This window comes from Phodopus roborovskii, unplaced genomic scaffold (genome assembly GCF_943737965.1).
Source record: "Phodopus roborovskii unplaced genomic scaffold, PHOROB, whole genome shotgun sequence".
NCBI lineage: Eukaryota > Metazoa > Chordata > Mammalia > Rodentia > Cricetidae > Phodopus > Phodopus roborovskii.
Genome location: NW_026126588.1, coordinates 10,203,105 through 10,229,107, shown reverse-complemented (window position 1 = coordinate 10,229,107; position 26,003 = coordinate 10,203,105). Strand labels below are relative to the sequence as shown.

General features: G+C 34.3%; 1 protein-coding gene across 1 annotated transcript in view; it reads left to right on the top strand.

The window, feature by feature from the left end:
- The window catches only part of Rims1 (regulating synaptic membrane exocytosis 1), a 419,282-nt gene that overhangs the window by 282,782 nt on the left and 110,497 nt on the right, over window positions 1–26,003 (top strand). The window contains exons 10-21 of the mRNA XM_051204313.1: window positions 160–259; window positions 3,550–3,673; window positions 6,749–6,795; window positions 9,348–9,460; window positions 11,877–12,007; window positions 12,604–12,775; window positions 12,900–13,053; window positions 13,994–14,065; window positions 18,719–18,875; window positions 19,494–19,619; window positions 21,177–21,239; window positions 25,042–25,131. Of these exons, the coding sequence (XP_051060270.1) occupies window positions 160–259; window positions 3,550–3,673; window positions 6,749–6,795; window positions 9,348–9,460; window positions 11,877–12,007; window positions 12,604–12,775; window positions 12,900–13,053; window positions 13,994–14,065; window positions 18,719–18,875; window positions 19,494–19,619; window positions 21,177–21,239; window positions 25,042–25,131 (1,349 nt within the window). The remainder of the gene's footprint in view (window positions 1–159; window positions 260–3,549; window positions 3,674–6,748; window positions 6,796–9,347; window positions 9,461–11,876; window positions 12,008–12,603; window positions 12,776–12,899; window positions 13,054–13,993; window positions 14,066–18,718; window positions 18,876–19,493; window positions 19,620–21,176; window positions 21,240–25,041; window positions 25,132–26,003) is intronic.

Sequence of the window (26,003 nt, the reverse complement as noted above, 5' to 3'; positions counted from 1 at the left end):
ATCCTTACACAGCATCCCAAATACAGTGATTTTTAAAAATATGAATGACCCCTCACTGGGCTATAAACATATTAGAAGACAATGTACAATTATTTCTGCTTACTAATTTATTCCCACGTGAGACTAGACTTAGGAACTCATGCCTCTGTAATTATCCAGGTGGTTGGAGGAAAAATGACAGACTTAGGACGCCTTGGTGCTTTCATCACCAAAGTAAAGAAGGGTAGCCTGGCAGATGTGGTTGGACACCTACGAGCAGGTAACTTTCTCTTCTTCACTTATAGCCAATTTGCTCTCTCTCTCTCTCTCTATGAATGGATGGGTTTCAGTTTGTGTTCAGTTATTTATATATGTGAGCTGTCACCAATTCATTATAAAGCATGGATCAGCTCTTTTCCTGATGCAGATATTTACCATTTCGACTATAGTTACCTATGCATATGTAGCAACTGGGAGATAGTAAGATTAGGGACCTTTTCTATTTATATAAAAGCATAGATGCAAAATAATGAAAGAATGATTTTTTTATAGATGACTTCATAATGTTACAACAAAAATGTAAGCACAAAGAGGATTTGCATTCACCATCATTGTCTTTTATAAAGTGTCAAAGCATTAATTTAGGAGGAGTAACTGGTGTTCTGCATATAACCTAATCATAATAATAAATCTATGCAGATAGATTATCTAATGAACTATAGGTTAATTTAAATGTGACATATTATGCCATTTCTATAGAAATTGGATGCTTATTTTGCTCTGTGTAGCAAATCACTGAATGTACTGTAAATCCAGTAGCAACCATAATAATATTTTTAGTTGATTTAAATGTACAGAATGGTTAACTATACCAATAAAGGTGATTGTTGGCAGAAGAATAAATCTTTAAAAAAAAGTATAGAAATACCATAGTCGTTACAGCAAACTTCTTTAGTAACTCAGTTCTTTGCAGGTGAGAACAGGTAATGACTTCTGAATTTGACTGTTTTTTTCTTAGATAATTCCCACTTCTTTAACACCCTCTTAATTAACTCAGAGCCTGACAACCTAAATCTAAAAGGATAAAACACAGCAGCTAAAGCAGTTGTAAACCATACAAATGTGCCTCTTTATTTATGCAGTTGATTTGGACACAATCAAAGTACCATTAATTTTACATTTTTAAAGATTCAATGAGAGGGATGATTAGATATATATTTTAAGGTACAAACTGGCTTCTCTTCTATTTTCATATAACAGCCTAGCTCATAAAAGTCACCTGTGACATTGCTTTTGTCCTTTACTTGGAACTTGGAACCTTCCTTCCATCTTCCATGGATTCGTACAGACTGACCCCCTTCAGGTCAATGCAGTTCACTGTTGCTCGGGTTAACCATAAACACAAAACCGACACTTCATACTTGTTACTACTGAGATCCATCTGTGCCTCTTGCTTATTTTATCCAACTCAAAGCTTTGCGGCTCTGCCCACTGTAAGCCTACAGAGCTCCCTGGCCATGTCAGTGTACTCCTGTCCTGGCAAGCTTCCTCCCTGCCTGCCACAAGACTTGATCAGCACCAGCTGTCGTCAGCCTGCTCTGATTGTTGAAATCTTCTTCACTCTTCAGTGCTCATAACTCAAATGTTTCTTGAAGCCTCACCTAGAGCAGTAACTATTTCTAATTACTACCCTCCTGGTACCACCTGGCTGTACTTCTGTTCCTCATTCGAAGCCTGTTATTACAGGAAACACTTTATTTGAAGGGTTTGGTAGTGGTTTCTGTATTATATTTCCACCATGAAATACAAAGAGAAGCCATTGTTTCCATCTTTTCCCCCTCATTGATTACATCTACCTCATGTGCTTTTCAATGGAGAAGCAAATCGTCTGAATGGTGTTAAACAATTACTGTATTCAGTGTCATTACACTATAAATAAAGCATACATCAATATTAAATGTTATGTGCCCAGATTACTATCAATTAGGAAGAGTAATTTGCAATGCATTGCTTTTGCAAAATAATAGTTGCAGTCCACTCTTGGGTATTGAAATCAATTTATTTGTAGTCATATTTTTTTTTAAATGAAAGAACAAAATGTAAAAGTAATTATCAGGGTAAGTACTACTTTATAAAATATTTTCCCAGTGTATGTGTGAATATACACACATATATTATACATGTCTAATGAACTGTGTCTACTTACATATAATTCATTAGATATAAGTATATATTTCTAGTGAATTGTGATGTTTAACTGTTTCTTCTTTTAGTCAAAACCTGTTTGAATATTGCCAACTTATTGTGAAAATGTGATCTTTTATTTTCCTATTTTCCTTCTTATCAGTTAAGTATATTAAATAACCTTTCTAGGTAACGTCTTAGGTCAAATTATTAAGACTTACTTAATTATTGCTAATAACCATACTTTAATGAAACTTAAACAGTACTTATGCTTTTTACTTTTAAGTAAATTCTTAGGAAATAAGAATAATATTAAGATCTTTTTCCATCTGTTATAAAAAATGATCTAATATATAAAAAATTCATATTTGTATCTACCATTATGTGTACAATGTTGGTAATTAAACGCTGATTTTAGTTAGGTCCCTAATTATTCTAGGATCTAAAATGCTAAGAACCACATAATAAGCACAGTCATGAGAAAAGTAAGCCAAGCATTTAGGTTCTAACATATTTATGAAAAGAAATCTTTGTCTCCAAATCATCTACTTTTTAAAGCTGGAGTTAAAATAACAACCATCAATTGCTGTACTTTTTCTGTGTGGGACATCGTATTTCTGTCCTTTATTGATCTCAGACTAACATACAAAGAAATTAGTACTCTATTAATTCTCTATTGCCTTAAATATTTTCTATTGTTACTTTAGTGTTCACTACATGCTCTGTATAGGATGTATGTGTTATGAACATCTGGAAGGGGGTTAACTGTCATGCAACAGTTTTTTACATCTGCTTGCTTTGTAACTGCCATGGCTACCTACGTTACCTTACCTATGGATATGAATTCAAACCCTTTCATGCATTTTTATTCTGTTGTGCTTCGGGTGAAGACAGTGGAACCTGACTTAGAGGTGGAGAAGTCATGCTAGACAATGTTTCTTGCTATTTTTACCAAAACTAAACCAAAACTTCTGCTCACTTACTAAGAACCCTTCATAAGCAGAGCCACCTGCATTTATTATATTACAGGGCATGCTGCTAACCATCGGTTTTAATGTTTCCAAATAGGCTGTGCTAATTTTCATCCCATAGCATGAAATTATTTCTATATTATTTCTGGTATATCTGAAAAATAAGATCAGTTTTGTATTGGGCTATTTTCAGTGATCAGTAATATATGGGGAGGAAAGCAAAAGAAGAAAGTAAAGGTGATTAGAAGAACCAATTAGCAAACATTATATGATAAGTCATTTTGCTTCTGAGTGCGAAGCCTCGAATAGAAAATGATTGGTATATGGTTTGCATTTCTTTGTTAAAAAAGAGAAAAGATAAGAAAAGTAAACAGAATATATAAGGTAAAAAAATACCCTTTTTTTTAAATTCAAGGGGATGAAGTTCTAGAGTGGAATGGTAAACCCCTGCCGGGAGCAACAAACGAAGAAGTTTACAACATTATTTTAGAATCAAAATCAGAACCTCAAGTTGAAATTATTGTTTCAAGGCCTATTGGGTAAGGCTAAAAACACTTACTTCTTAAGCTTAGTGAATTACATGTATTATCAGGGTTTGAGAAAGAAGTGTTTACATTCATACAGTACATGTTAACATGGATAGTTTTTGCATCAATTATGGGCTTATATAGTAGACTATAAATACTTAACTTTTAAAATTAGAATATGGATTTTCTTCCCTTATATTAGAAGCTCCTCCATGGACCAATATAAAAATATCAATATTAATGTTAATTTTCAATATAACAAAGTACTGTCTTTCAGTGATTAGCTACTGATATTTTTTTGGTAGTTTCTAAAGTAATAAGTGGTGTTTCCTTTAAGGGAATAACCAGCCAATTCATCTAGTGAAATTAAAATTATTAATGAAGATATATATCTCCCATAACTTCTTATTCTATAAAGGAGAAAATATTTTCCCATGTACTTACAAAAGAATGGTTTCAGTTTTTAAGACCAGGCAGTAACTATTGAATATTTGGATGTTCTAAACATGGTACTTATAAAACTTCAGTTTAAAACATGATTCATTAATCTATAGATAGTAGAATATACCTCTATGTCTGTCTTTAGGCCCTGTAGAGTTAGCTTTTCCCAACAAACTCACTAAATCCAGAGTAAAAGTACATTTACCATTCTATAAATTATAGTAGGCATTTTGAACTATGTCATTATACTGAGCACTATATGAATTTATTCTTGGGAATAATTTTGTATCTATTTCTCAAGATACTACAGTGCTCTGATTTGAGACATTTATGATTTAAATACTGTTAACTGTAATTTTTGTTTACATGAGTTTATATCCTCATGGAAAATAATCATCCTAATATTGATAGAATGTCAAAGTATAATCATATTTCACAGAACATTAAAATATAACTCTAAAATAAAGCCAAGTTTTTACTAATTTTAATTGGTGACAAAGGATAAATATTGAAGATATTTCTTAAAATATTATATGTTTCCATGTAGTCTTTTAAAATAACATCATACTCTATGGTAGTTTTATGTGATATATGTTCTAGTGCTGAGGTACATTTGAGAATGACAAAGAGGTAAGTAAATCTGGAAAGAATCAAAAGTATAAGAATAAAATTTATACTAGAACTTTGCACACATAGTCAGGTATTTTGTAGATATGCAATTCTTTTAGAGTACTTGTGTAAAACAGTGATTTACCATGACTTATGAGAACAACAGACAATTAAAGTAGACTGGAAATACAAGATAATATTGCTGTTGCTTTTGTACACATTATTTAGAAATAATCATCAGCATATCCAAACCTTAGTCCATCATGGAGTATGGAATTCAGAAGTGTATGGCTTTGAAGATTGTGCCTGAATAAAAATAACTATTATATACATTATTGGAATAATACTAACTGTATTTTCAGTAATAATGCCTAAAGTTGTTAATGTTTAATTCATTGACATAATGTTTTCAGGAATCTTTGTAGCTATAATTCATAACCATTCATTCATACAGACTAAATGCTTATGCCCCTTTCAGATGTTTTGGATGCTCTTTCCTTTTAAGCTTCTTAGCATTATTAAAATTATGGATCACAACAGTTGTGTTAATAAGAGGAACAGTATGCATGGAAATCTTGCAAAAACAATTAATGTTAAATGTTGGCCCAAACTGACCTTAGAATTTGTAAAACAACTTCCCCCTGGTCCTCCTTTCAGTAATACATAAAATGTTTCAGACTTAAAAATTCTGAATTAAGATTTTCAAATAATTTTTACAATCTAAAATGTCATTATCCTAAGTTTTCAAAATAATTTTTATTTGCTCAGATGAGTGGGGAGGATATTGTCATTATTAAAATAGTTGTATTTCAGGAATTGTAAATAAAGTAATCTCAATTACTAGTTCATGAAGAGTACATAAATTGGCAATTATGTTAAAATATAAGATACAATATATTTGCAAAATATGTAGTATGAGTTTTTATCATTTGTTGACAATTTTGAATATAGTTAATTATAAAATTAGTTTACACAAAAAGTGATGAGGCTTCAAGAACAAAACTAGAAAAGTAGAGGTTAAATAGTCCAAGTGAATTTAGGTTGTAAGGTAAGTGATTAAAATAATTAACTAATAATTCTGTCAACACTAACTCCAGTCTGCTTTAATGTCACATCAATATTTGCATATTACTAATCTCCTTAAAGTGCTACTAAAATTATTTCTTTAAAAGGATAGACAAAGTAGTTGTGTATAGTATAATGCCCAAACCAAGGTGGTTCAGGGTTCTTATGGGATATTAAAGCCTCAGTGGAAAATAGATTAAGCGGAAGTAATATTAAGGATTTTTTTCAGAGTAATTTGTGAGTGTTTCAGGCATGGGTGTTCTCACAACTCACTTTAACCATGTAGTGTAAAAGCCATGTATTTGGCAAACTTCAGTATAGAGATACAAATCTCTATAAAGGGCATGTATTTACATATAATATATATGTAAATATATAAATATATTACATGCACATACTTGAAATATTTTGGCTTTTTATTTTTTGTTGCAAGCTTGCACCATCATTAATTTCCAAAGCAATCAATCCATCATTTTAATTTTCTTACCTTTGCCCATGATATTCATCATTCCATTTAATTATGAACAGGTATTTCCATCCGTTCCACTCAGTAAACTCTTTCAGATGTGTTTGTAAAGCATATTACTGATTTGTAAAAATCTGTGTCATTTTGGTTTTCTAGAATTGAAATAAAATATTACCTTTAACATTTTTTTTTTTTTTAGTTTCCAAAACCTGCTGTTTTGGTAGTCAAAATATTGTGGTGAACTTATCCACAATATTAGTCTGATTGTTGTCATGTTAAAGTGTTTTGCTATTAAAACTATATAAAAATTACTTTTTATTGCAGTTTTCTTTTCTGTGGTGTTTGGCATTCATGCACATTGGTAGTTACCTAAATAGAATCTCTTCTTCATTTCTATAACATAAAGACCCCAAAGGACTTTCATCTCACTGTAATAAAATGGGCTGTGGTTGCCTCAGGCAGGAACATCTATCTAATGGGATTTTCACTGTACCTGTTTGTTTTAGTGACATCCCCCGGATCCCTGAGAGTTCCCATCCTCCCCTGGAGTCCAGTGAGTAATAGCATTTCCGTGTTATTACAAATATATTAAACTAAATTAGAAAACAACTTTCATGCTTTTCCTTAGTCATTTTATATAAATGAATTAATATTACTGTTGACTGTCTTCACTAATGTCAAATTTTGCAGTTATATCAAAGATAGTTCTTCACCAAGAATTTTTTTTGCCTATCTTTTGGGGCCACGCCAAAAAAATCTTCATGTCAAAATCCTTCTTTATAACATAAAATTGGAAGTGTTATGTTTGGGGCAGGTGTTTTGGGAGAAATTGAGGCAGATTACTAGAGAGTAAAGAGTTTATTAGAAAAGTTATTAGCTCCATGAACAGACAGCAGGGGCCTCACAGCATGAGAGCATTAAAGAGAGTGCAGACTCCAGTACCAGAGTCAGATGGTAAGGCCCTGGCACAGCCACTCCAGAATCAGGACCTGCGTGGCAGAAGTGGGGAGACATTCTGTTCATACAACTGTCTGGGGATGGGGAAGGTCTCGCAGCACTTTCAAGACTAGCCTGTGCAACTTGGTGACAAATAGTCTTAAAATAACAAAAATAAATAAATGAATAAATAAATACATAAATATTGTGAAACCTGACTGATTGATTGATAAGCATCAGTCTCAGGAGCAGTCTATACCAGTGTTTCTCAACCTGTGGATCATGGCCCCTTTGAGGGTTGAATGATTCTTTTATAGTGGTCACCTAAGACTTTATGAAAACACGGATATTGACATTAACATTCATGAGAGCAGCAAAATTGCTTTTATGAAGTAGCAATGAAAATAATTTTATGGTTGGGGGTCACCACAATATAAAGAATTGCATTAAAGGGTTTCACCATTAGGAAGGTTGAGAATCACTAGTCTAGACACAATAATAATTGTCATGCCACCACATAATAGTGTCACATATGGTAACAGAAGTCCATGAATGTAATAGAGTTTAGTGACAGGGGTGTGTGGCAGAGCTTTTACTGCAAAGGGGTGAAAATATTGTTGGAATAATAAGTAAAGTAACCCAGGACGAGATACGATCATATTGTGTGTAATGATACCTTTAAGTAATGACGTTTTGTTCATAAAGTGAAAATTATTGTCATTTGATTAAAACTTGATTCTCTAGGTATTCTTACAGAATCCATCTTGTATGATATAAAATTGAATTGACTTAAGGAAAATTAGTGACAAGAAGGGAAGAAAATATAACCATACTGAAGATGGAACCAGTGGCCAAGTTAGCACATGAAACCTATTCCATCATGTTTCCGAATCTGTTGGAGCTGGGCACAGATTCGGTTTTGGGATTTCTGATGACCAATACCAAGAGATACATGGAGAAAGTTCCATAAACAATAATAGTCTGGATAAGATTAAAAGTAAACTCATTTTTATAACCCTCATTATCATATGAAACACATTTTAAGGCCTAAAAATTGTTAGGCTAAAGAAACCAGAATAAAGAGAAATTACATTTTATTGCAGCATTTCATGTAGATAAAAGTCTCCTTTTCAGGGAACAATGAAGCAAATGGCTTCATTTAAAACTCATTTTGGGGTGGTTAACACCAAAGACACAGCTCTCTTTTTTAGAGGGAATAGGAGATAGTTTACTATGGAGCCATTTTGAATGGACACAAATTTAAGTAACCCCACATGCCACATTCCAAACATGAAAGCAGTTTCCTGTAGTTGTGTAGATTTTACAGAACAAAGAAAGTCATGAATTGAGAAAAATTTAAAATACATGCATGGATACATCAGAGAGGTGGTTACAGCAAGATGGAGAAAGCTTTGCAAGTTTTAATCAGTCAGTGGTCCAGTCTTTGTAGACATAGCTTCTGTTCATAGACTACAAAAAGAAAAAAGAAAAAAAAAAAGGATGGTGTTGGTAGCATGCCTTGATGTAATTTCACAGTTTTTTCCAATGTGTGTTTACGAACTTTAGGGTGATTGCATTTCATGGAATCCTATATTTTGTGCATGTGTCTAGGTACAGAGACATGACAACCTCCAATACATGTCAGTGAAGGAAATTGTCTGCTGTGAATTAGTGAGAAGTACTATTCTCCAAAGTTTAAGAGTTTTATTTGTAACATAAAATTTAAGAGAAATAATCATACTTTTAAAAATAATGATGAAATCTAAATTTAATCGTGGCTCATAAATCATGTTCTATATTTATATCATTCTGTCACTGCAGACAAATGTTCATTAGCGACAGTAATTAACACAGCATGCATCATCTTCTTTATAACTACTTCAGAACACTTGTTCATTGATGTAATTTGTAACAGTTGATACAGAACAATTCCCTTCAAAATGTAGATAAGATCTTTCATGTTGAGACAAATGAAAACCATATCATATTATATCACTCAAAACAGATAATTAACCAAAGAAGACAAAAATAACTTTACAGAGCTGTCCCATGAAAAGTAATCTCTACATAGCATAGTGTTAGCTGTGCTTTTATACAAATTACAGGTGTATTTAACTATTGGTTCAAAAATGTATTCCTTACAATTGTTTATTTTTATTCTCATTTTAGGTTCAAGTTCCTTTGAATCTCAGAAGATGGAAAGGCCTTCCATTTCTGTTATTTCTCCAACCAGCCCTGGAGCTCTGAAAGATGCCCCGCAAGTCTTGCCAGGGCAACTCTCTGTATGTACTTTTTATATGCAGTGAATGCCACTAGGATTTGTTCTTTGCATGCATCTGGCTTCCTTGGGTGTACCATTAATAGATAGTCATTTGGCACTATCATGTACCTCACTGTTATATATTTCTTCAGCTTCTCCTTCAGTCATACATAGTGACACAGAAATATTTTTGGAATGTTTACAATGTGCTAAGTGCTCTAAACATTAGCTGGTAAATGGTGGCATTTGAAAAAATGTTCATACTTTTGGAATGTCTCATCAATGTTCCAGGGCATGTCAGTATTCACATAATATTCATAAAAGCCACATTGAGATTCCATAACCACTTTATGAGCGTGTATGTAGGAAACTTAAATGTTTAAAATTGCTGTTATCGTCTTAGGTAGGTGTGTGTGTGTGTGTGTGTGTGTGTGTGTGTGTGTGTGTGTGAGAAAAGACAGCACAGAATAAACCACGTACTTCCTGTGGGTTCTCTCTCTAACCTGGGGAACCCTGGAGAAATAAACTGGTCAACTGTTATGAATAGCTCATAGATTAAAAATAGAAAGTGTGATATTTGTATTAATAACTAAGAAGAAATCTTGCATCAGATTGTGAAGTTGAGTTTTTAGTCTTTAGTGTTATGTGTCTTTCTGTAGTCAATCTTGATGCTCTTCTTTTGATTGACAAGTCAAAAGATCCAAATTTATACTCGGTATATTTCCAAGTCTTCCTTACAATATAAGAAGTGGTGTAACCTGTTTGTCTTAGCTGCTTGGACATTTGTTTCATTGTTCTTATCTCTAGCTCTTCACCTACACTATTTACACTATTAAGGTGACTAAAGCCTAGATTGGTTGTATGTGTGCCTGTATGTATGTATGTATGTATGTATGTATGTATGTACATATAAAACAGTAGGTTGGATTGATACATCTTCAAATCCTGTTTCTGCTCCTTACAGAGATTAAGAAGTCCCATTTAACTTAGTTTTTTTGGTTATGACATCTTAATTCACTGTCTCATATACCCACTAGGCATATGTATTGAAATTTATGACTTAATCAGAAAATCAAAAGTAACTTCTAGATTCAAAGACAGAATTGAAGTCAACACCTGGAGTTTAGTGACACATTCTCGCTACCGGTATGGACTCTGCCATTTGTGTTCAAATCTAATTTGAGATCACCTTTGTTTTACCATTTGCCTCTAGCTTGGAGCATTCATCATCACAAATGTCACTCAGCCTTCATGCTAGTTGAAGGGTCATTTAGGCCTTCCCTTTGTTTCTCCTATCTCTTACAGTAGCTAGCAAATTAAACTTGAGAGAAATGTTAGGAAGCAACCAATTCTACCTGGTGCAGAAGGGGCCTGTGACATGCTGCCTGGCCGCTTCCTTTCTGTCTTAATCAGCTCCTACTTCAGGCGCACATAGTACTAGAAAGCAATTTCTGTAAACATTGTATGTTATTTTTGAGATTATAATACGATTATGTAACTTATCCCTTGCCTTCTCTCCTTCCAAACCCTCTCTTGCTCTTTAGACAGTACTTCTAACAAGCGTGATATAAACTCATTGATGATCGCCAACTATTGTGTTTGATATCAAATTACATTATGATGACTTCAATATTCCCAGAGTTAAAACAGAAAGATTTGTTGTACGGGCCAGGCTTTTTCTTTTGAGCCACAAATCAGCTCCCAAGCCATGACACAGAGACAATATTAGTTATGAATGCTCAGTGTAGATTAGGCTTGTTTCTGGTTAGCTCTTTTAACAGAAATTAACTGTTTCTTTTATCTACCTTTTGCCTCAGAGCTTTTAAAAAAGTATATTTAGTTTTTAGTGTCAGTTTACATTCCAACCAAAGTTACCTTTCTTCCTTCTGTTCATTTTACTGTCAAACCTTTCCGTATCTGGCTGGCTGTTGGCTATCTGGCTTCTAGCCGCTGGCTTGTCTCTCGCTTTCTCCCTCCTCTAGTTCCTCTCTTTCCTAGATTTCTCCTCCTATTTATTTTCTCTGCCTGCCAGCCCAACCTAGCCTTTCCTGCCTAGCTATTGCCCATTCAGCTCTTTCTTTATTATACTAATCAGGTGCCTTAGGTAGGCAATGTAACAAAGCTTTACATCATCATTAAACAAATACAGCATAAACAAATGTAACACATCTTTGCCTAGTTAAAAGAATATTCCTCAACAGTTGTTTTGCCATGCCTGAAGATGTAACACCAGGTTTGCCCATTGTGAGTTCTACATAAAATGCTTATTAAAGGGAAAAGTGAACTTCTTGATGGCTGCAGCTTAAAATCTCTGTGATTCCATTATATTTCACGTCAAAACATCATCTTTTAAATAGAGTTCTGATGTGTTATTATTCAAACAGTATAATATCGCACGATTTTGATCAATGGCAGCTTCTTTCTGCATTTATTCCTAGGTGAAGTTGTGGTATGATAAAGTGGGACATCAGCTGATTGTAAATGTTCTACAAGCAACTGATCTACCTTCTAGAGTAGATGGCCGTCCCAGGAATCCCTATGTAAAAATGTATTTTCTTCCAGATAGAAGGTAGTGAATGATTTTTGGAAAGTTTACTAAGCTCAGTATTAATTAGAAAGATTGAATTTCCTTTCTGTGGCATATTTTCTAAATATGATGTTATGAATATAATAAGTAATTTGCTCTAGGGGGACTAAACTGCTTTATCCCTGAAGACAATGTCCCAGACCTTTTATTTGAAAATAATATGGTACTTTTGAATATGCCCATTAGTAGAGACACTTCATTAAGAATGTACCTTTCTATATACACACAGTCAGACCATTGCTTACATTTGTAATTGAAGTTAGTACTATTAAGTAATAACAGTATTACGCCCTGTGGAAACTGTGATTGGTATGTCTATTAAATACAACTAATTAAAAGATATATACAAATAATTATACGTGTGTTATATATGTTTACAAATGTGTTTATACATAATGTTCATAGGTAGTTATGAGTGTGAATATATATGTGAGGATTTTATGTAACTTTAGGTCACTAAAAATGTGATTCTTAAAAAACAAAAACCAAAACCCACTGATTGAAATTACCGAAGGCTGCAGTAGAGGGCAGCATGTGCACGGTTTCACTTGCTCATCTGGGAAAACTTTACTTTCCAGCGACAAGAGCAAAAGAAGGACCAAAACAGTGAAGAAAATTCTAGAACCAAAATGGAATCAAACATTTGTCTACTCACATGTACATCGTAGAGATTTTCGAGAGCGAATGCTGGAAATTACCGTGTGGGATCAGCCAAGAGTACAAGAGGAAGAGAGTGAATTCCTTGGAGAGGTGATGTATAGAGGAGAGCGGAGTGAGATGCTTTCGGCACACCTGTTAGATGCTTGGCTTTCGGCACACCTGTTAGTCACGGGAACTTTCATGCTGTGTTTCATTTGGGAACTGTCTTTTTCAGATCCTCATAGAATTGGAAACGGCACTTTTAGATGATGAGCCCCACTGGTATAAACTCCAGACACATGATGAATCTTCACTACCTCTGCCTCAGCCATCACCGTTCATGCCACGGCGGCACATTCATGGAGAGAGCTCCAGCAAAAAACTACAAAGTAGGTCGAGTTCATTTTAGTTAGCAGACAGTAATTATGCTTCTGAGTTCCGCTTGCTCAAAAATGTGTATTTTCAAAAGTTTTATTGAAGAGCAAACTAGCTGGGAAATTGTTCACCTCTCAAAAAGGGATTTGGCTGTATACCATTTTCTGCATTCACAATATAATAATAGACGAAAGCTAGAAATCTTCCAAGACATTGCCTGAACATTATTTGAATTATTGAGGGGCAGATTGGTGGACCGATTTCTCCGCAAGGGGTTGCTGCATATAAAGTCATAGTAGTGTTATCATTACAGGGCATTTTTAATCTCACTGATAAGAAATATATATTTGGAGCCAGGATGTTACAAGTTCATTAGTATTCATGTGCTAATTAGGAAAAGTCATTTTTCTCTGTAATAATTTTTGTGTCATCAAGCAAATAAATGCTCCAACAGATGAAACTTAGAAGCAATGTTTTGGTAGCTGGGATTCAATTTTCTTTTCCCCTTTCCATTGAATATGTCAGTAATTCCCTGATTAATAATTTCCTCAAAATTAATATTCATTAGCATCATAGCTAATAGACATATTTTACCAATGGGCTTGATGCTGTCTGAGCATCCTGAGGTGTACCAGACAGCAGCCAAAGGAGGTCTTTGAGCCTATCTCTCAGTCCCACCCTTCTCCATACAGAGAGAACTGTATGCACTTCACTGTGTGCTCTTAGGCCAATATTTAAAACAAAGAAGGATATTAGTCTAATTTTATAATGTACGAGCCCTTCTGGGTAACTGTGGAGGAAGTTCTGAAAAAATACTATTATTCTTTTTAGACAAACAAGTGTCTCGATAAACCAGACCAGTGTTTACTTTGAATTATTCTTGTTCAACTATGTCCTTTGCATGTCGTAAACCAAGTGGACACAGAGGTATCTGTTTGCCTTACTGTTGTGCAGGATCTCAGCGAATCAGTGATAGTGACATCTCAGATTATGAGGTTGATGATGGTATTGGAGTAGTGCCTCCAGGTGCGTGGTGAAGAGCATGTCTGTGCTTGATTCTACCCCCAGGCTCCTTCCGGACACGGAACTAGAGGTCTTTAGTGCAGAAATATCAGTATTATGTTATTCCATGGTGACTTCAGTTTCAAATTGTTAATGACATTTAAAACGAACTAGCATCTCCGAATTCACCTCCCAATTTTCCTGATATGGTTAGGTTCTTCCTTAGAAGTATGCCGAAGTAGGTTAAACAAAAGCCACTGTTTCACGGTGCTCTGAGCATTGATGGAAATGTGGATTTCATTTTGAAAGGATACTGTTAATTTTATTAACATCCAATTCCATTCTCCTGTGTTTTATATTGTATTTCTATGATTTTCCTCCCCCCATTTCTCAAAATACCATAGCCTTCCATGGAATATACTGAGAAAGGTGCATGGCAGGGTTTAAAATTGCATGTGGCATGGCTGTAGCTTATAATGCTTCTGTGGTGTGCTCACTACTTATACCTATGTGTGTATATGTTTTGAATTAGGACAATGTTTTAGAAGAGTCAACATTCCCTTGAAATGTATGTCTTCTTGTCTTTGTATATGTTGGCGGATTTTTTTGTAACATGTGAAAATTTAGATTTACACTTTTCCACCCTAGTTGTCAGGAAAAGTACTTAAAGTCAAGGAACACTTGCTTTCTTTGTATTAGTCCTGATTCCCTTTGTTTAACTAGTAAAGGGGAAACAAATACTCAACTGAGAACGAAGAGAGAGATTACCGAAGGTATAAATGTGACTAATTAAAGCGAGTTGATTAGAGAAACATTGCCATGTGTGCCCTTTGCTTATGTAATGTCTGCACTGGGGATGCGCTTAAATCCAGGAGGGAGGTTTTAGTAAAAGTGATAGAATCGTCACTAGTGGGAGAGTTCAAATTTTTTTTTTTATGATGCATAGAACTTCACTTAGGATAAGATAAAACTACAGAGAATTTTCTAAACTCACATAATCATTACATCATTTAACGAAGGTACTCATGTATAAAAAGCAGCAAATATTGATAATCAGTGCTATGTGGACTGGAGGAGGTCATGAATGCTAGTTTTGTATAAGAATGGGTAACATTTTCTATTTCTGGCTTTTATATTTTAAAACACCATAGTAATTATACACATTCTTAGAAGACTTTTTCATAGAAACTGAATTACTAAAAGTGATTATAAATTTAAATCTATTGTCATTGTCAAACTGATGAATCAGATTATTGCTGGTAAGAAAGAAATCAAATATTTATTGGGATCGATCAGCCTTAACATTGTTACCAACTTAACGTAAATAGGATTTGCTACAATGGGTGTTTCTCACCTGATTCTCCTTTTTTATATTTTAAATGAGGCAGTGGAGGATGCATGAATAGCCAACTAGAAACGTATTCAAATGATGGGCTCCTAGTTCTTTGTCTGAGATAAACACTCTCAATAGCTCTTGAGAACTTTATCCACTGCTCCAATGTATTATAGTTGCCCTAGTGTATGACAACACATACAATCTTTATTATAGAAAGCCAATGCTTGAGCTGTTGCCTCAAATTGCATTCCATTGTATTCAGCACTATAAATTAAATAACCACAACCTGAGAGATAAGAATTTATAAAAAACCAATAAGTTGTTCATGTTTCAGACTACACCTTACTAACTAATGAACAGAATCATCAATTTCCTAAAAAGTCTAGATCTCCTTCCTTGATCTAATTTATGTAGATACAGAGACCATCTAAAGATACACGGGACACTTATAAGTTAGTAAAGACATGAGTATTGTGCACTGATATACATAATGGTTTTAAGTAGAGGAAAGATGAAGCACTGATAAAATAAGTGAGTATGAAGAGAGGGGTTTAGGTTAATGAAAACAGTGTGCTCTTGATACTCAGAGTAAACATGAACTTGTTCTTTCTTGCATTCTTCTAACATCTTATATGAAAACAGAAGGAAGTTGCTGTTTGTAGATTGCCTGAGGAAGCTTGACAGCTTCATTCACGATGTCTTACAACAACCAAGTCTCATACTTCCTTGTTCTCCATGTACTTAACAACTATCACAAACATGGTCATTACAGTAATTAATCCTATGGTTATCTAAACTAGATCGTTTCAGCTGCTTAAGAAGAATAAAACCCATATGCAGAATTCTGTTATTTGAAGGGTGCCATCCTCCACTTTCTGAGCATCTCAGTAAGTTCAGGAAATGAGAATAAAAATCTCTAATTTGTAACTGAACAAATGAAAAAACTTAGGATATCGGCCTCTTCTAGCTCATGACTTAGGCAGTCTGTGTGCTGTCAGTACTGATTAAAATCTGTAAAACCAAGTGATCGAAATTTATGTTAAGCAGGGTATAAATAATAAAGTACATATTTTACATTTATGTAACTGGTATGAATATACTATAATTTAAATAAAACTATAAATAATTATTAATATAGGTAATTATATGAATTGATACGTAGATATAGCAACTCAATATAAAGTCACATTTAAAAATTTTGACTCTTATAGCAAACTCAGTACATAGTTGTGACTTTGATTCACTAAAATTGTACATTACCTTCAGTATCCTTTCTGTGTAAGTCACAACTCCTTTATGACACCTAAGAGGAATTTACTACAAACACTCAATATCTATAAAGCTTTAGGATAATACTTGTTTTTTTTCTAATGTCCTTTCTTGACAAACACCTCATTGTCTGAGATATTTAATGCAAATAGCTTAAGAAAAATAACCTATCCTTAATGTAATATCTCTATTTGTTAGCATAATAATTATAGAAATCCAATTTACATATCTTGACCATCACTGAAATCTTGAGATTTTCATAGTCTTAATTCAGTATTGATGTCCCATAATTTTATCTAAATTGTGCCATTTATAATTTAAATCTTGGGTTGAATTACTGTTAAAAATTGTCCCCTTTATCATATGAAATCTTTCCAATACATGTTAACTTATTAATATTTTATATTGAACAACAAATCAGTCTCTACACCAAACTCAGAATAATACTGTCATTTCTATTGTTTGGCAGAGGACCAAAAATGGAAAAATACATTTGTGAGATATATCACTGAGGTTATAATATTTTCATTAGAGTGCCATTTCAGGCTAAGGAGATGAGCTCTTTTGTCTGAATATTGTTGAATTGACCTTTCTTAAAGATCTCCTCCATACCTTAAATATACTCACACACGGTATAGTCAAGGTAACCTAGCTGTTGGCTAATAATTATCAGCTTGCTTGTACAAGTGCTGCATGATGAAATACTATTAAGTGTAAGAGCTACCAAATGAAAAGTAAAACATGATTTCAGTTTTCCAGATAGTTATTGTCTCCATGATTCATGTAATTCTTAAGTGGTTGTAAGTGAAAATACCTTGTCTTTTCACTACAATGTTTTCTATTTTCCTTGCACTAAAGAAAATTAATGACCATCATATGAAAACATAAAAAAACACCACTTTTAAATTGTGAGCTGTTATTTGGATTTCAGATTACTATTTTTTTTTCATTGAAATCAAATTAGAAATGACCCACACAATTTTATCCATCACAATGTTCTGTGAGGTGAGGTTAAACCGTGTTCATTTAATGATGGCTCATGAACACCATGAAGGGATAATTTTAGGTATCCTGGATAGATTTAATGACTTCATAGTCTAATGTTCTCGGTTCCATTGTCATCACGATCTCCATTCATACACCATGTACCTTTGAAATTTGTATTAATTACTCGCAAAGGGCAAAATCACAAACAGTATTTGTAACAGTAGACATCAACTGCTCTGCTTTGTTCATTAAAGTGAACGTGGGATCTTTTCATCTTCAATTAAAATTGCTAGAATGCTTTTGTAATGACTACATTTGTAATATCGCTAAGTGATTTATTCTTTAGAACAATTCAGGGGTTGGAGTGATAACTAAGTCTGTAAAGTTTGCAGCACAAGCCCAAACAATTATGCTGGTATGCACTTGTGAATATAATGCTGGGGTATTGAATACAGGAGGATCCCTAGAGGTCACTGGTCAGGTATCCAAACAGAATAGATGGTCTCTAGGGTCAGTAAGATACTTTTCTCAGTAAGGTGAACCACAATAAAGGAAGATATTTCATGATGACAGGAACACACACACACACACACACACACACACACACACACACACACACGGGCTCACATGGATGTACATGTGCACACACATATACCACACACAAGAAAAGAAAGAATAATTAAAATTAAATTTGAAGAAACATCAGTTGCCTAGTCATTGACTTGTATATTAACTATAGTTCTCTCGCTGCTTGATTTACGTTGCTGAAAAGTCACTAACTCATTCATCTTTTAAATTAAAATTGTGCCTCAACCCATCCTAATGTCTGAGGCATAGACTGTCATGTTACCGTTTAGTATCTTCATGGTAGCTTTGAGCCTAAGTGTAATGTGTTCCTCTGCATGTTTTAGCTTACACTTTCTGTATGTATATGTAAAGCTTCGGAAGATAAGATTAATAATACTGATTGCATGGCGTTTAACATTAGAAGGTTGATGGCTGCTTTGATATAATTTCATCATTTCCGTGTTAATTTTTGCCATAATAAGTACTAACAAGGTTTTTTTTATATACACTCTTGTCAGTGGGTTATAGAGCTAGTGCTAGAGAAAGTAAAGCAACAACATTAACAGTACCAGAGCAGCAAAGAACGACTCATCACCGCTCACGGTCGGTGTCTCCTCATCGCGGCGATGATCAGGGAAGGCCGCGTTCACGTTTACCAAATGTGCCATTACAGAGGTAGGTTTGGAGCAGAGTTAATGTCCTTGACAGCACTTTCTTTCTTATATTTCAGTATATTTTTGCCTTTAGTCAATAACTGCAATGAAATGATGATTTAGCCAATCAGGTTAGAAGCATTTTGCCATTTGTTAGCAGAGCCCTAACTTATCCCACAAGGATTCAAAAAGCTCAGCACTGGAAAAAAAAAACAAAAGAGCAAAAACTGAACAACAGTTTTCTGAAAGAATATATTTTACAAAGATATAGTATTATCTCTTTGAAGCGGTTTAAGTGCTGGAAGATCTTTATCTCTCTCTCTCTTTCTCTCTCTCTCTCTTTTCTCTTTCTCTCTCTCTCTCTCTCTCTCTGTGTGTGTGTGTGTGTGTGTGTGTTCTGTTTCCTATGACCTTGAACATACTTCTGAATCTGTAATTATATTGGGAAAAAATGAGACATAGGCAAAAATAAAAACATATTCTCCTAATTCATTGAGTAAAATTGTCTTGGGTGAGCTGTCAAAACCTTTTTCCAGGTTATATGTTGGCCAATCACAGTTAATTCTTTCCCTTTTTGTCTGTTGATTGTTTGGGGGAAAACTATATACTTTGTCACATGAATTTTTGTGGAACATTTTAGGAGCTTAGATGAAATTCATCCAACAAGAAGGTCACGTTCTCCAACCAGACACCATGATGCCTCCCGAAGTCCGGTCGATCACAGATCCAGACATATGGAAAGTCAGTATTCATCAGAACAAGAAAGGTACTTTTCCAAAATATAATGTCAATATTATAAAGTATAATCTCAATGCTGCTATCTTCCTTTGTTCTGTTTTAATATGTACATATATTGCAACATGATATATGAAAGAGTTAAATTACATCATTCAAAATCGAACTTCTCTCCAGCAGTTTTGATATCCTTACACATATGCAACTAGAAGATATTCAGTCAAGGTTATATTCATATTTATATGTAGTTGCGATGCTTCATTGACTTAGATTCTTACCTAAATTGTAGAAGAAAGTCTACATGAGCAATTTTGAAATACTTTTCTCCATGGATCATATGCTTGGAATATTGTTTTTATAATTATAAAAATTACATTGTTTAATGAATTAAAATATTTTTGATAATGGTCCTCTAAAAGGTTATTTCTATTGCAGACTCTGAAAACTCCAATAAGGTCTTGTTAAATACCACTTTCTTTTTTATCAAGTGTCTTCTAATGGATGTCTATGAAATACAAATATGGAGGTAGATTGTTATGTGGATGTGTACATTATTATTCAGCACTTATTGATGATAAAAAATTTTGTGGAAATTGTTAGTAGGAATCTGAGTAATAAACATATTTTTCCTCATGCCCACAGACATTCCTTTCAAAATAACCACACGGAAATGTTGGATGAGCCTAAGCGTAGTGCAGGATCTATGTTAAAGTATATGAAACTTACCTTGTTGAATATTCTCTTCTGGTGTTTCAGAAGTGGAGAAAAGGTCAGGGAGGGTCAGAAAAAGGACAGTGGTGTTGAATGACGGATAAGATGGACTCAAGGACACAAAGCCCAAGCTGAGCATTTTATGTTACTTTGGGAAGTGCTGCTGTGAATCATACTGGGTACTGGGGGGACAGAGTTGCTCAGTGGAATGAGAGAGTGAGTCCTGGGTTGCTAGCATTCGTCTGGGTCCTTGTGAATAGTAGTGAGGTGGCAATAAGCAATGGGCTACATGGCCAAGGCAGTCAATATAATTAAAATTATGTGGTAACAGAAAAAAATACTTAGTTTGTAATAAAACCCTACTTAAGCAAAACATGACATGATACTATGTTCTCAGTGGCTACTAATGATTAGGAAATTATCATGGAGTTAGGTGACTAAAAAGGAAATAAAACCATTTATTTTTCCAATAACACCTGAAAGGTCAAACTTGTAGTTACTAAAATGACTGTACTTGGAAATGTGTTCCTGTATTTTTGGTGGGGGGAAGATTGCTTACCTTACCTTTTTATGTTTTATAAAATTGTTTTGAATCATTAAGTAGTCAGTCAGCAAGAGTTAAAATTTCAGCCATAATGTTTGTGCTCTATTGTTTGAATTCTTTAATGCTGTCATGTTTGTTTATTTATTTATTATTTATTTATTTATTTATTTATTTATTTATTTATTTTGTTTAACCTCTCAAGCAAATATGCTAGTGCAGACAATCTGGTTTCTTCCCTCTCCATGTTCTCATTGGCATACCATTGGCACAACCCATGTCATCTAATGCCTCATGATTTATCTGTCTCACTCACCACCCATCCTGTCTGTGCAGTGAGCTTCTCATGCTGCCCAGAGCAAAACGAGGACGAAGTGCAGAGTGCCTACACACGACCAGGTAAATACAGGGATTCGGTAATGGTGATTGTGTGTGATGACTCGCTTCCCTTCTGCTATTCTGTCCCCGCTGTGGCAATATTATTACTACACATAGAATTCCCTGACCATTCAAATGTTATCTATTATTTCATATGGAGGTTATGGAAACTTTCGAAAACCATTTAAATTGAATCAAAGCAGACCACTCCGACATCAGCATATTGAAAAACCCAGGGACTGGTGAGCCTTGTTGGAAATCTTTCCACACCCATCAAAGTGAGGAACCAGTTTCATGAATTCGGAATTGCCCATTGTGAGCTCACCCTCTTCACATCTGGACTTAAATACCTGTCTAGTCACAAAAGTTCTGATCTTCCGTGCATGGCAGGTTTACTGTTTTCATGATTGTGGTTTTGTTACTTTGGCCGTTTGTTTCCTTTCAGAACCTGCTACCATTTATGTTCTGTTGCTCTGTTTGTATTTAAATGCTTTCAGTTCATTTTTAATGGCTTAGCTTCAGGTTCCTTATTGCCCCGGCCTCTACCACTTTAGAAATGTTGCAAAAACAGACTTCCTCCTGAGGACATAGAGCAGTGCAGCACCTCTTAAAGTTAGAAGAAAGGGGACATTATATTCCCTTGCTTAAAGCATGAAGCAGTGTGTTAGGCTTGTATTCATCAGCTTTCAAATCTGATGAAAATCACTTTTTATTACTAGTAGGATTCTACCCAACTAATCATTCTGTCAGTTTGAAATCAACAGAATGTTGAGTAAATTAGTGAAAAGGGCACAAATACCGAACCCCCCCCCCCAGTCTTAAAACGTTCAAGGAAAGAAGTTTCAAGGAAAGAACCGCTAAGGCCACACCTAGAACACAGAGACACCTCAGGATTCACCGTTTCCCTGCGTGCCATGTGGTTCTGATCAAATACGTGATCATGACCGGGCTAGCAAGAATTATTTATAATTTACACATCTAAAATGATCCAGCTGCTAATTTTTATTGAGTTCATTTTTGTAAGGCCACATGAAAAATGAGGAAAAGTTAGTTCTGTGTATAAACTGATGGGAAAGTAGAAAATTATAAATGTTTTTAAATTACCTTAAATTATTTTTTGCTAAACTCTTCAGGCTCGTTGGCTGCTCATCCAAGCCAAGGATTCTAAATACCAACTTTTTTTTTTTTTAACAAGTTCTGAAAGTTTTCTATTTCTGTCTTTGTGACTGCCACTAGTAAGAAAGGAAAAAAAAGATGCACACATACATTTCTATTTACCTAATTTGTGCCTGGGATGTACACCAGTAATCTAAATAAAAGAGGTGTCTTTTCATTTTTTTATCCTGTACATTTCAAGGTGAAGCATTAGGGCTTTTAAAACTATGCCATGACTCTAGTTGCATCATTTGATATAATCTCATCCTTAATACAAATGTTTCACAAATTAGTCGAAACTCCATGTATCTTAGATATGTATCTTCCTATGAGCAAATTTTTAAGCTCATACTAAATTTACTGTACTCTATGTCACAGAATTTAACAGTTGAAATCTCTGAAGTATTGTACTAATAATAGTTTGTGAGTTAAGCAAAGATTGAAAACTCCAAATTGAATCCCAGAAGTGCATATGTTGAGAAAAAAAAAGGGGTTTAAAAAAAAACTATATCATGTTAATCAATTTACAACAAACTGTTCATCATAAGTTACATTCTTCATGTAAAAGTTCTCTGGAGGCAGGGCATGCAGGAAATGCTGTACCTGCCTTAGCATGTCCTACATACTTCATAAATATTATCCATTTAATTCTCATAGCTCCATGATTAATTGATGGTATTTCTTCCATTTTGTTTATTTAGAAATAGGCTTAGAGTCTTGATGTGAGTTTTCCAGACTCCAATCAGTATGTTGTAAAGCCAAGATGTTTATACACTAAATTTTATGCCATTTTCCTTAATTGTTTCTTATTTCGTGTAGATGCCCATTAGAAAGTTCCTGGTGGGGGGGAAACTTGTGAAGCAATTCTGTTGAAAAGTTTTATAGAAACCTGTCATTAAAGATCATTTTCCAACGCTAAGAGATGGAGAGAGAATGGAGCTTTAAACAGGTTGAATACTTGAGTACTTCAGCATTGATTTCCCTGGTTTATGGCTGAAAAGATACTCTTAAGACATTGTTACATTGAGGCTTCAAAGGATTTCCTCTCCTATGACCATTAGGGTAAATATGATTATGCCAAGCGATTATTAAATATTTAGTGACTTTGGTAAATACATCTTTCCTTTTTGTAATTAGCAGCAAAGACTGGAGAACATTATTAAATTTTATTTTAAAACCTATTAATTACCTGTATTACCTTGCCCTTACAGGACAGTGTAGCTACCTGGCATGTTTTGCAGAGACTCAAGCAAATTTGGGCCTTGCTTTTGCCACTTAATGCTGATCAGTTCCGTTCATCAGTGTTTCTTGCAAATGCTGGTTAAACCTTTAGTCTTCTTTAAACTCCAAAATAACATCAATTAGTGGATTTGTAGTTTTAACTCTGAGTTCTTTTCCACACAGGAAATATAATATATATTCAGCTAGGGATTAGAATTGCTTTAATATTGGTTTGTACTTCATCAAACCTATCAGATATTTCCCCAAATAAGATAATTAAATTATAACTTAAAATAATATGAACTAACCAGTGACTTCATTTTTTATATTTCTGATCCTTCCATAAGATAATTCTTGTGACTTCTCTGAAAAAGACTAGCAAAACCAGTTTTACCTAGCTTTATTTAGGCCCCCTACTTCCTTAATGTTGTAGTGAAATTCATTTTATACTTTTTGTTTTGTTTTGTTTTCCTGCATGTTTGTGTTGCCATGTTCCAGATATCTTGTTAGGCACTCTAAAACATTACCACCCAAGATGCCTTTGTTGCAAAACCACTATCGTTGGATCAACAGGTAAGAGCCACCACAATGAGCTCTGCTTGAACTAATCCCGAACCCCAGCCAACATAAATGGGAAAGACACATCCTCATTTGTTATCCTCATTTGTTATTTACATTATACTTTGAACTAATTGTTCAAGAAGCTGTGTCTCATTGAAGCTATCTAAAACTGATGTAATAATAAACACATATTCTAGAATAATTATCTAAATGAAACACAATTCAGAGTCAGAATTCTGCTTTTTTATCATTTGCTTGTTGACTGTAGTTACGGTGTTTAATTTTATTTTGTTTTACTTCTTGAAGCACAATCCTGCCTGCATACACTAAGACCAGATCAGTGACTAGACAGGACATTCCCCTTTAGCCTGAATGTTGAAACTTGAGAGTGCTGAGATTGACTGATGAGTTATCTTTAGCTAAGAGTGTCAGGAAGTGAAGTCTCCTACTTCCCCTGTCTAGTGCTGTGAACCATAAGAGTGGAGCTGTATGGTTATTTCTCCTACGATGTCCTTCATTTTGTTTTGGTGTGGCATCTGTCCTTGGTAACGAAGTTTTAGGCATTTTGTTTTAAATGCTTCCTGTATCCAGTTTTTTTTTTTTCATAAGTAGGTGTGATTTAGTGTCATATTTCAGCCTGAGATTCTTCTCTTTTTTTTAAAAAAAAAAATTATGCAACACAATTTAAGCATAATATTTGTTTACTTTCTAAACAAAAGTTTATACCATCATCCTGTGGCTCTCTCACACCCTTATGAACGGAATCACAGCGATTCGACACTCTGTGTGACAAAGAACATTATTTTATGCTTTCCTTTCTAACGTGGTCTTCCTTTCTTTCCTTTGTCTTTCTCTTCTCCCACTGGATGTAATGCGCTGGCACTAGCGACCTGCAGCCCTCTCTTGCCAGGGCTAAGAGTGCTAGTACCAACTGCTTGAGACCAGACTCTAGTTTGCATTCACCAGAACGAGAAAGGTATAGAGTGAAGACTTTCTGAATTTCTTACCCTTTGTACCGTGACCTTGCCCTTTTCAAATCGCTCTGTTTTTGTTTCGTGTGAGTCTCATAAATTTATCCACCATGCCCACTCTCTTGCTGTCCTCGTTTCCTTCCCTTAGTCTGTATGTGTGCATCTGTGTAGGGATATGTGTATGTGGATGTTTGTGGAGCCCACATATGCATATTTCTATGAACGTTGCAAATGGTTTGATGTAACCTGTAAATGCTTCTGGCTGCTGCTTCTCTTTTTTGTCTCTGTTGGCATTGTCCTGTTTCTGTGACTCAATGAGCCTTCGGTATGCTGATAAGGCCATAGGTTAGTAAGTTATTTAAAGGGTGGGTATTGATTACCTGTTAGCTGTGCCAATAAATAATATTTATAGATCTCACAGCAATCTTTCATGAAGTTAAAAAAAATTATTTTGAGATAAATCATTTATCTTTAGCACTTTTAAATTAACCCACTTTTTAGATAAATTGTGCTAAATTATATTTCGTAAAAAAAAAAAATCAAAGATTTCCTGAGACCTTCCAAAAGTAAATAAAAGTAAATACATATAATGTGTATACACATAGATCATTTTTGTTAAAGCTCTTGTATGACTTATTAATAAGTACTAACTCTGATCTAGATACAGCCATTGATAATGTGTTATACCCTCATCTAATTGTAAGTGAATGAAGCAATTGTTCCCTTTTTATAAAACTTTCTATTCCTGTAAACTTAGTTGTAACTGACAGTCTTGGTTGTAATCACAGTCTTTGTTAAGTTAGAAGTCATTCATAGGAAATTTAGAAACAACTTCTACAAATTCTGAAGTGAAACATTTGGTTGTACTAACATAGTC